General features: G+C 35.9%; 1 protein-coding gene across 1 annotated transcript; it reads left to right on the top strand.

Annotated features, from left to right (window-relative positions):
* The first annotated feature begins 7,722 nt into the window (after window positions 1–7,722).
* LOC132746670 (toll-like receptor 4) lies at window positions 7,723–12,421 on the top strand. The gene has a single exon (XM_060735894.1). The coding sequence runs from the start codon at window positions 7,953–7,955 to the stop codon at window positions 10,221–10,223; it is 2,271 nt and encodes a 756-aa protein (XP_060591877.1). The 5' UTR covers window positions 7,723–7,952; the 3' UTR covers window positions 10,224–12,421.
* The last annotated feature ends 535 nt before the right edge of the window (window positions 12,422–12,956 follow it).

Genomic DNA, 12,956 nt, shown 5'->3' on the forward strand with positions numbered 1-12,956 from the left:
TATTTCAGGACTTCGTGATTCATTTAAGAATAACTTAAGTATTATTGGCCTAAAATCTTTATAGAGGAAGACACGTTGTATCTTACGGAAGGATTTCTCATTGCCATACGTTGATGCTGACCTTATAGTTGTGGTAAACAATCGTCCGGTGACGGTGAACAAATGTAAAATGTACGGAACTAAGTACGTGCCATCTTTATTATCACTGGATGTCGACACTTGACGATATGCCGCGACGATTGATTTGCTACATGACACTTTTTGGAGACATTAGATACGAAGAATGACTATGCGATACGATTCTTGATATCACTTGTTATTTCACCCTTATAAAATATAACCAATGAACTTCCAGCGTTTAAGCCACGTGATGTTCTGATAGAAATCAGTATCGGACTGAAGCCTCGTTTCCATATCCAGAATCCAAAACATCAATGTTAAATGCATACCACATAGCATACAACCTAGTTTTCAATTTTAATATTGAGAACAATACTGACTTTACTGGACTGTACTCAGCTGCAAAACCTATATCGGACTCTGCTAGCGTCTCGTATTATATAGTTTTGACAGCTGTGTACCCATCCTTTAGAATTTAAGTATTGAACTAATGTTAAATAACCTAATATTTATGTCCTAATCTAGGGATTATAAAACTAAAACTGACCAGTTTGAGTTTTTTGATTGTATTGTTTTTAATTTGTACCAGTCATAGCGATAAGATAATTACAATGAAACAAAATGGCACGAACCGGCTTCCGTAAAAATATGGTATACTACATTTAATAATGAAACACTTGAGATGTTCGCGACAAAATCCGAAAATGATGGTCAAAGTTAATTACGCAGGAAAAAAATAGTCATCATAACTTTTGAAGGTTTTCTAGCAAGGTCAAATTGAAAATTTCTGGCTCGAAGAGATTGAAAAATGTTTCTAAGCCCAAAGTTGTTTAGTTATGTAGATAAATAGATATTAATATATTTACATTGTTCTTTTTTTTCAATTAATTGTGTCCTAGTTTGCGGACACTGTAATGGTCAATCAGTCAGTTCGTCAACACTTATTGGTCTAAATATATCTTAAAGTTACTTTTAATAAATCATCAGTTAAAGTCACGATGACCGTATTTTTTAAAGTGATCATAGCTGTCGAAACATTTTTTGACTGGTCAGCTATGGTGTAATCTATTCATCGACTCATATGATTAGTTCATTCCCAGATATAAATAACCTTAAACCTGCTGCCGTCAACTGAATCAACCCATCCGTGACGTCCGATCATCGTCTGCAGTATTCGCAAATCAGTCAGTACATGCCTTTGAAATTTTGCCTAAAAATGATGAATGGTTTTGTTCAATATTCAGCCAACAAATCCTCTATATGTCTGTAGCGGGTTAGTGAAAAGCAAACCATTTCCACATTTCCACTCAATTAACGTGACCCTAATGCAATATTTGGGGAATATCTCTTCTCTTTTTATCTATACGAGTACATTATATTTATTCTGTTTTGTTGTTTTTATTTTGGATTAGTGTGTGTTTTTTGTTGTTGTTGTTGTTATTGCTTTATGTTTTTGTTTTTTCTTTTGCATCCAGTCGTCTTAGAAATACATAATCATGTACAATAAATGTGTAACAACAAACTGCTTATTTATTGACAAAACAGGAAATGCACTTTTATTCATTTTATAAATGTGAAATACTGACATCATTTGAAGTCGTCTGCTTCGAGCGCTAACTATAGTTTGTTGTAGACGATTCGCTGCGCATGCTCAGTTTCGGTGATCTAATCAGAGAGACTGCGCACATAGTGAGGGTTTGACTACAGTGAACTCGTGACGTCACTATAGTCTTACCGTTGTAAATTTTCGCATTGTTTAGATCATATGGTAGCTGATTTGGCACGCTTTTGTGCGTCTCGTTGGCGCTAGCGACAACATAACAAAGTGCCAAACGGCGCGTTGTCGCCTTGTCGTCCTGTCTCAAGCGCGGCACGTCAAACGGCGCGTTGTCGTGCGGCGTGTTTTCGCGATGTCACATTGTCGCTCGGTTGAAGGAAATTGAAAGGATTGGCTTACAAGCCAAGCGACAGGGCGACATTGCGGCAATGGACCGCACTACAACGCGCCGTTTGGCGTGCCGCGCTAGAGACAGGACGACAGTGCGATAACGCGCCGTTTTTGCGCTTTGACGTGTTGTCGCTAGCGACAGGACGACAAGACGACAGTGCGACAATGCGACGCTTGGCGCTTTGTCGTGTTGTCGCTAGCGCCAACTTGACGCACAAAAGCGTACCAAAGCAGCCACCATAAGATCATAGTTAGCCACCGAACCCCGTCTAAATATGCAAGAAAGTGAAGATTCACGAGGGAAATAACTATTGTGGCCATAAACAAATTTTTTGCAACACAACAATCTTGTACAGGAAAGAGACTATTTATGTGGCGGAGGGAACAATTCCTAAATGGCATTTTATATTTTTATTTATTTATTTTACGGCATCTACTGACATACTATAGAAAAGAAGCGGGTCATCAAATTAAGACCGCCCTTGGTGAAAATACAAAAAAATTATTTAAACTTTGCATGGTCTAAGAATATGAAAACATGTAAAATGAAATATGCTCGTTTCAAATGTTTCTGTAAAGGCCCTGTCACACCAGACTGCGCTTTCACTGCGTTTGCACGGCGTTGTAAAATTTAACAAAGCGCCGCGAGATCGCAATAAAAAATGTTATATTTTTGTTGACATAAAGACTTCATGGAGTCTTCACGGCGTCCCCACGGCGATGATGGCGATGTTACGGAGCTTTCACGGCGTTTTAATTGACGATTGTCTTCGTTCGGATCGCGCTTCTACGACGTTCTTTGCGCTTTCACTGCGCATTACGGCGCTCATACTGCGTTCTCGAGGCATTCACACTGCCTTAAAATCGTTAAAAGCTCTGTAAAAGCGCCCGTGCACACGCAGTTGTAAGCGCGGTAAAGACGCCGCACAAAAACTCCGTACAAGCGCCGTGGATAACCACCGCGTTCATTCGGCGTTCCTTTTGCGCTTTCATGGCGCTCCTGTTGCGTTGTAGGATATGCTACGGAGTTGCTACGGCGTCCTACCTGCGATCCCACTGCGCTCATTTTTAGAACGCTGAGTGGACGGCTATTTTTTTGAACATGCTCAAAATGCGCGCCGTCGGTCGGTGTTCTATGATATGCCACAATTATGCTTTCTGACATACTTGAAAGTGTCATCTTAAGCCGCCCTGGAATACTAAATATTTCACTGCATCAAAATTTCAGGAACGATTTTTTAGAGGTTTTTAAAATTTTTATAATACGTTTTCGAAACTGCAACATACACCTTCTGATTGTAGGACCGTTTCTTTATCAATATATGTTGTAAAACTACTATGAAACTTTTATTTATTACTTTCAAGTATTTATAAAGTAAACAAAATCAAGATTACACCATGCCGAGATTACTCTCCGCCGAAATTCGTTTTATCCAGATTTTCCGCTCCATAGCAATCCCGGAACGTAGACATTTCTAAAATGAGGTGTATTTCAAGAAAATAAACCGCAAATATTTACAATTGCCAAGTATTTCCTGGTATGGTAATTATTTCTTATGACATTATCATTTTGTTCTACGAAATAAAACAATCATGTTTGATTTTGCAGTTTGTTTTTGTTTCTTCAAGGAAATAAAGATAATCGTTAATGTGTGATAAGACAGGGATTTATATTACATCCGTGGATAAAACAATAAATAAAGTATACACAAAGTACGTTTTGTAAGCAATTTGTTTCTTATTTTTCATAATGAATAATGAAAAACGCTTTCTGTTTTATATGAACATCTGCGTGTCGGAATTCGGAACATCTCACTGCCTATCTGTAATCGTTATCGAGAAAAAAACTTTTCTTTAAAAGTACACTACGCCGAGGTGACACCCCAGTTACAAAGAGCCATCGGTGTTTGATTGTTAGTTTTTTAACCAAATTATGGAGTGAACCGATGACAACATTTTAACACCGATATCACCTATTGGTCACATGTTTTCCACCTATCATCTACTATTGGGGAAAGATAAGTTTTTTATCGGTGAAAAATTACCGATTGGGATTTTTAAACATGTTTAAAATTCTCGATCGATGAAAATATTTTACAAATAACCGACAGCAACCTATATCACGAGATATGCAAGCTCTTTATCACCGATATCGCCGATCGGACAAAGATAACCAAATATGAATCACCGGCCATATCTGACGGAAAGTGTTTAACCACTGATGACTAGCTATCAAACACCGATTAATCAGTGTTACGCCCGGTTTAGCTCCGATTTACAAACGATAAAAACAGCATTTTTATAACCGTTCAAACTTCGTTTGAGGTTTGCTTTCTGTCACCGATGGCCGTTTACACAGAAAACCAGAAATAAAATCACGCATGACAACCGATCATAACAGCGAGTAAATTTAAAATTAAATGACCGATTGGGGACCGACCACTGCGTGGAGATTGGACCAATATATGTTGCGGCCGCATAAGTTCGCCCCATTCTCCATCACAACGTTAACATGGTTGGTCCATCGTGCTGTCTGATATCGATGCTTGAAAGGTTTAACAGTGTGCAACATTATGCACAAACCTCAAAAAAAATATTGTTAGATTTGTTGCATTTAACATTATATTAAATTGCCTTCGAAAAAATAACATTTTTCTTTTTTCGAAGAAAAGGGTCTCTGGAGAAATATATTTTTAGTTTATGAAATGCATAAATGTTCACCAACTAAGTGAAAGTCTGAATATATTGTACAAAATAGGACGAAATCTGCTATTTTTATCATTAACTATCAATCCCATTACGAAAGGCGTGTACAAAGTAAAATATTTACATTTTTTTAGTTTTATGATAGGAAGTACATTAGGCAAGATTTAATCCCTTTACTCTATTCAGCGTATTTCAAATAGAAACCGAGACATGTTTAATTGTAGCGAGAAGGGCTTTACATAGGGCGTTTCTAGACCATTCTATTTGTATTTGTATATTTGACAGCATTCACAAGTTTATATGAAACAAATATACACAAAGATGGAGACATGCTGCTTTTAATTAGACTAATCAGACCTAATCTGAAATGTTTGATTTATTAAACTTAGATTGTTGAAATAGTATCAATATTAATGTAAATAACACTCTTAAATGAACTACTGTAAGATCGATAAAAAATTTTTTAATTCATATACTCGTACAAACATCATCTGAGACACTTAAAATGGAAAATATGCAATAGATGATAAAAAAAAATACACACACACAAATATCGAAATATATCAGTCTCGCCAATTCAAAAAGATAACAACAACAAAAACAGACCTATGTTAAAAGTTCAGCTGGAACTTGGGCGTGGCACCATAATATATCGCAACACCGCTAAATATCGCACTTGCCGCTAAATATCGCACCACCGCTGAATGAACCGCCGCTAAATATCGCAAAATTGTCTGCCGTTAAGGTAAGATACCCGTAATGGGTATATTTAGGAATCTGAAATCTTCTGCTGTTAACGTTAAATGTTCACGATTTTCCTTTAATGCCGCAATATTACCGTTTAAATTACAATAAACATTGAGTAAATGACTGCACATATCTAATAACTTATGGACATACGAGGATTAATCAAAAAGTCCTCGGCAAGATGTACTTCCAGTAGTCGGAGAACCCAACTAATGGTCTTACTTTTCAATATAATCGCCCTCTACATCAATGAACTTTCCCACCTGTGATCCAACTTGTTAAACCCTTCAAAATAGGATTTTTTATTTTGATTCTCAAAGAACTCATTGACCGCCTCCATGACACCTTCATTGTTTCCAAAACGTCTACAACGAAGCTTGGTTTTCAGTTTCGGAAACAAGTAGAGGTCACAGGGAGCCAAGTCCGGAGAATATAGGGGACGGGGAAGAATTTCAAAGCCGCAGTCAGTTGCAGCAGCCATTGCAACTTGGGATGTGTGAGCTGGCGCATTGTCGTGCAGGAGCAGAACGCCTTCTTGAGTCAGTTTGCCCTTCTTTTTACGCGCGATTTCTTGACGCAGACGTCTCAATTCGTCTGCATAGTAGGTACCGTTTATGGTACGACCTTGCTCAAGATAGTCTCCTGACTATCCCAAAAAATTAAAGCTATCATCTTCCCTGATGCTGACACCCTCTTGGATTTCTTTGGAGGGGGTGAGCCAGGGTGCTTCCACTGCATGCTTTGTTGTTGTTTTTTATTCTGGATCGAAGTGATGGACCCATGCTTCATCCTGAGTTACGATCCGGTAGATAAAATCAGGTTCATCCTCGTAGCGATACAAAGATATCTTATAATGTCAAGCCTGGTCCGTTTCTGGTCGACCATCAACTGTCTGGGGACCCATCTAGCGAAAACCTTTGACATGACATAGACATCAGTCAAAATTGCCTGCACTGAACCAAAGCGTATACCCACTCCCTAGCAATGCTTCGCGGGTCTCGCCTTCTGTCGCACGTGACCAGATCGTGCACAGCTTCGGCAGTTTTATCGTTGATGGCCTCTTGGCCGCCTAGACCGCTCATCATCTCCCATTCTCTCTCCGACCCTCTTAAATTCAGCAGCCCATTTTTTTCATAGTGCTATAGGAAGGGGGCTCTTTCCTAAGTGTATCCATCTAGTCTTCATGGATTTCCTTGGGGACATCCTTTTCTTACAGAGGTCCTTAATGACGGCTCTGATTTAAACTTTCTCCATTTGGTCTAAATGCCACACCCTTCTACTGATCAAAGTGTGTTTTATGTTACAATATGTACTTAATCTGTGCAAGACCGCGTGAAACTCTTCAGTAAGATATCGGTATCGACGTATTGTGTGTAAATGCCAATGTAGTGGGTAGAAGTATATTGAGAACTTTTTGATCGTACCTCGTACATACGAGTATATATCTCTATACTGGTAAAATCATTTCGGTTCCAGCAGTGTAAAGGTGCAATGCTGTTAATTCATAATTGCTTTTGGTCTGTGATACGAAGACGTGCATTTTTAAAGTTGCAGTGATTGAAATAAATGTCAATTATTAAATGCAATTAAAAAGAAACAGTAATTAACAAAAACGACTTTAAACGTGAGATATTTACATTATATATAATTAGTTAATAACAAAATGAATTTGACTCATGCATTATGAAATGAAAATAAAGTGTCGATTTGTCATGTTTAAAAATATAATATTCATGTGCAAATACGAATTGCGTAAAATTCCTTTTTTTTTTCTTTTTTCTTTTTTTTTTTCATTTTTCGTCTTTTTTGTCCTTATAGGCCTAGTGATTAAGGTGTCTGCCTCTCAACCCAAAGATGATGGGTTCGAGCCCTACTACGGTCACGACCATGTTTCTTCATATGACACCAGTACTGGTTGGTTCCAGGAAGGGGATTCGAAAGTGATTAATATAAGTTGCAATAAATAGATATGTTTAAACCAATTCATTCAAACAAAGATTAAATTATTGTGCCGTTCCCTAACAAAGATCCCCATTTTAAAGAATAAATAATTTATTTAGATAGAGTACATTATGTACAGTGTTGTTAAGGTGGCCGATTTTATACATTTCATCGTCCGCTACTCTCACAAACCCTTTCACGAATGTTTATATTAAAAGGTCAAATGCGAGTCAGGTAAATTTCGCGAAGAGGTTATTTCCTTTTAAACCTTAAGTATTCTATATCTATGATTCATTTGAGCGATGCAAATACTGCATATTCGTCAAGTGGTTACGCAGAAATGCTCTTTTAAATTAAGGAGATTGATATTCACATGGACGGTTTTTGTCGTTGTTAAGTACACTGCATTTTGAAATATTAAACGGAAATGATAATTTATTAGAGATTGTTTATTGATTTGAATAATTGATGGGCTAGCTTCAGTTTTAAAATGGCGGTACTTAATCGTATCACGTTTTTAACGATATGTGGATTTTGTATGTTCGGAAGCCTACAGTGTGAATCTTCTAAGTTTAACGGCATAGAACGTGAATGGAATGGCTGCACACGGCAAGGTTTAGAACTCAATTGTACTGGATTACCAAGTGACATTCCAAATGGAGTAACGACAGTTCATCTTAAAAATATTTACGTTCCAAATAGAGTTCTAACACGTGGGGCGTTTTTGTCTACAAACTGGGAACATGTTACAAAACTTGTAATAACTGCGGACAGTAGTTGGACTGCTAAAAATGACACCGTGGATGTATTTGATTCTCTATGCTTCAACGGTTTAAAAAGACTTGAGATATTACATATAAGTATATCAACCACTTTTGAATTCAGGAATGAAACATTAATAGGAATTCCCAATTTAAAATTGTTGGATCTATCAGGGTGCCGGAGATTCGATATAGACTTTCTCATCAGTGCGTTGAATAACACAAAAGCAGTTCCCAACCTAAGGTCACTAAATCTGTCCCTCTTAAATACCTACCATACCGGAATCAGACTCGAAAACAATTTCTTTGAACTAATTTCAGCAAAAGGAATAAAGGAGTTGGATCTAAGTTCCATCCAAGTGCTCTTCATGAATTTGACATCGTTAGTAGAAAACTGTAATACGTTAGAATTTATAAATATATCGCGGATGATGTTAAATGATTATGATATTGACCATCGTCAAAGTTTCTGTCCAAATTTGAAAAGACTGGATGCCAGCTATATAACGTTACCTTCAACAGTGATTCCTGATCGTGGTCCTCAGACGCTTGTTGTCGCAAACAAATCTGTTCCCCTTTTCTTTAATCTAATACCGTATTTTAGAAGTGTCGAATACTTCAATTTGGCAGGATTTATGGTAAAACAGACGCGGTACATATTAAAAAACGTGACATTCTATGTTGTTGGAATAAGTAAGTTCAATTTGAAAACATTAGTGCTGCGAGACAATAATTTTGAAAGACTTGATTTAAGGGTAATCGCTAAGAAGTCCAAATTAGAGTCAATAGATTTATCGCAATGCAATATTCGATTTATTAACCCCATGATGTTTTCAAATCTTTCTTTACTGAAACTCATAGATCTATCACATAACAACCTAAATGACATGGTAGCAGAAAATTCAAGTTTATTTGAAAGACTGTACAAAAATCTGAAACATCTAACGGAAGTGAATCTGTCGAATAACCGCCTAACAATAATACCGTACAATATGTTCGAATCTAATCGAAAATTAGAAACTATACACTTATCGGACAATTTGTTGACTCAGATTTCGTTTGACGTAGTTAACTTAAAGAATCTCAAAACTATTAATTTAGAAAGGAACCAGATAAAAGTCTTCGATGCTGCATCCTTGGTGCGGCTGAATGTCATAAAAGATTTATATAACAGCAAGTATTCAAATGGGTCTGAAGCGAAAACTTTATTCAAGCTAACGGGCAACCCGATAAGTTGTACCAACTGTGATTCCCTTGCTAGCATAACTTGGATTTTTCATTCCAAATCATCTATAGAAAATTCTTCTCTTCTCAAGTGTCGGAATGAGCACGAGCAACTAGTTGGCATCGATCAATCTGCTATAGATAATGTCCAGAAAATATGTAACCGTCCAAAGGTCATAATAATCTCATGTGCCACTGTCGCGACTGTATTAGTTGCAGCTATAGTTTCGTTCATTGCAATACGGCAACGTCGACGTCGTAAAGCACATGAATTAGAAATGGCAGACCGCGTGGCACTTATTAGGGAAGGGACAGAATGTTACGAGTTTGTGGTATTTCTGTCGTACAGCAGTCAAGATGAAGACTTCGTTCAGAAGTATGTGTACCAGTCCCTCAACGAGCATCTTCAGAAAGTGATCGGAGATGATCGCGACCTAGTTTGCGAAGGGGACAGGAATTTTCAACTCGGACGCCCGATTCATGATCAGATTTCTGCACTTTTGAAGAAATCATCAGTGGTGATGGTAGTTTTAACTGACAATTACAGCCAGAGTATTCATTGTAGGAATGAGTTTGATCAGGCGTTTATGTTAGAGAAACCAATCGTGCTAATGGTCAAAGATCAAGTTGAAACCGCCCTTATGACTCCTTTGATACGAGATTTGTATGAGAAAAAGACAAGAGTACTATGGTTGTGGGAAGACGGGCAGTATAAACTGAAAACAACCTGGGAAAATGTGTGTACTTCGATTATTGAACTTGTTGATTGTAAATAATAAATCAAACGTTAAATTCAAACGACATGAAGACTATACGAAACGGAGCAGGAGATTCGGAGAACTCCATTGTTGGTTACATTGTTAGAGAAAACTTTACCATCCATCAAACCGGGAAATCATTACGTAGAGTTAATATTATGATTTGCCGACTTTTAACAACTTACGATTATCCTGACATTGTCGATATTTTGAGTTTTATTTAAGTGGTTTTCCTGAAAGAATCAGAGTCATTACGGTGTTGGGATTTCTTTTCTCTCTTCAGTTGCGCGAATTGCGAGTACATATGTAATTCTCACTTAGAAATAAGAATCAAATGTTAAACATTTTGTGGAAGAATTTCTGTTTGTAATAATATGTATGACACAGGAGTTTCTTTTTTTAAAAAAGCTAGTCAATTATTATTTAAATTGGCGTGTTGTGATGTGCCTTATATTGCACTAATATTATTATACGTGAGTGCAATACCGAATTCTGTTTGACCAGTACACAGCTATCAAACCTATATTGGATAAGGCGACAAGCAAAATGAAAACGAGGATAAATTAATTAAATTGGATCTGATAACCATAATTATATTGAGCGATCACATGGTGCAAACGCTTGAAATTCATTTTACTACATTTTAGTATGGAAAGCCATGGCTGTCTTATATTGTTCTGTTTCAATTGATTTAACCATTTTGGATAATATATAACTTCACTTCGACTATATATGAATTGAAAACACCTTCTTATTAAATCGTAATACATTATATTAATCCACAGTTACAATATATGAAACCATACCGTCAGCATCACAGTTTTGGCCGTATCTCGGTCGTCGATCCACTTAACATTTTTTTAGCTAACCAGTAATTACCAATTTCTCCTCAGCAAGTGACTGACAAATAATCGCCCGTGATGGTAAGAGACAAGTGACCAATTAGATTCTATGTCCTAGATTAAATCCTCTATTAAAGCTAACTGAAAAGCTTACACACATGAACAAATCATTAGGATTCGTCAGGATTTGAACTCAAAGCTTGTGAGGATAAAGTGGTTTGAAGTCGGTGACTTTAACTACCCGGACATGGAGGCTTATTCAAATCAGCCAGTATCTAATAAATCTTAAGAGCACATTGCGATTCGGCATTGATTTTACGACAAAAGTTTGAATAAAACTTCTGAGGATTAAAAAATAATCTGCTGGTATTGCAATCATATGAACTTGAATTCGGAACTGTATATTGTTAAATACATGGGAATTATAAATTTATATATTGTTAATTACATGGTAATTATACATCGGAACATTTCTGGCAAGTTTTAGGCAACTGGAGTAAGACAAAATAATTTAAACCATTCAAGTATTTTTCTTCAGATTTTAATATTTTTAATTGTTACATCCTTTTAATGAGCAGTAAAATATAAATCCAATACATTCTGAAAACAATGGTATAAATATTTATATTTATAAACATGAATCTGATTGGCTCTTTCATGAACAATGTTGATTTGTTTTCAATCTGATTGGCTCTTGCACACATTATTGTTTTTTTAAATTCTGATTGGCTGTTTCAAACATAATGCTGATTGGATGATTGAAGTCATGCTTCAATCTATAAATTTGTTGAAAAAGAGAGAAACGTGCTTTAATATAAATTTGTCAGAGAAACATTTTGAGAATATTTCATATTTTGGTTAACTTTTTTACAAAAAATAAAAATCCAGCAAAATTCGATAAAACTAGAGGATTTTAAAGGTTAATTCATAGAATATGCTCAAAACTGAATACTTTTCATCAATTTTCTATAAAAAATAAAAATCAGTTTATAAAACGGTGGCTAAGTAACAAGTGAATTTTTAGCAGATTTAAAGGTATTAACAGCCTTTTCACCGTGAATATCGAGTAACACAAGAATGTGGAAATTAAGCGCGAACTTTTCATTAGTAACACATAATTATGCAAATATATGGCCGAAACGAGCAATACGGAAAGTAAATGAACCTATATATTTCGTAAGTCAAATTGAAAGAAATTAATTTGCTGCTAACATATAAGAAGTATATTCATTCATAAATGAATATTTCGTGAATAATTGCGAAATAGTTTAAAATATTATTGGATACCACATGAACAAAATAAGGATTAGTATCAAGAATTAATGAATAATTCATGTATTTTCAAACATAAATGAATAATTCATGAACAAATGAGTGGTTTCATACAGAAATGAATAATTCATAATAAAAATTGGAGTATTTATTTGATTGCTCCGCACCCACAGGCGCGGAGCTATTTGTGTTTACTAATTTTTTTGTCCATGGGCAAAACAAAAAATAAATAAATAGCTTAAAATAAATTCGGATTCAAGAACTCCTTCCGATTTCTATTATATTGGTTTCCCCATCGTTGATTCGCAGCATGTCATATTAATGAATGAGAACCGGAAAGCAGTTCTGCTGTACATGAATTCTAAAGCTATAAATAGCTATGTAGTAGGGCAGGTTGTTTCCCTTTCTTTGTATATAAATAAATGTTCTGGTTTTTGACACTTAAATTATAAATTTGTTATTTCCCTTTTTTAGTAGTACATGGAATTATAATTTGTTACATTTTGAATTACATTTACACACATCATATCAAGTACACAAAACATTTACAAGTCTTGTAAGTCTTGTTTGTAAAATGGAATTACTTTATAAGAAAGAATAAAATTCTTAGTTGTTATTCTTTTTATAAAAACCTAAT

Source organism: Ruditapes philippinarum, unplaced genomic scaffold, assembly GCF_026571515.1.
Source record: "Ruditapes philippinarum isolate M1 unplaced genomic scaffold, ASM2657151v2 ctg3688_1_1_1_1, whole genome shotgun sequence".
NCBI classification, from domain to species: domain Eukaryota; kingdom Metazoa; phylum Mollusca; class Bivalvia; order Venerida; family Veneridae; genus Ruditapes; species Ruditapes philippinarum.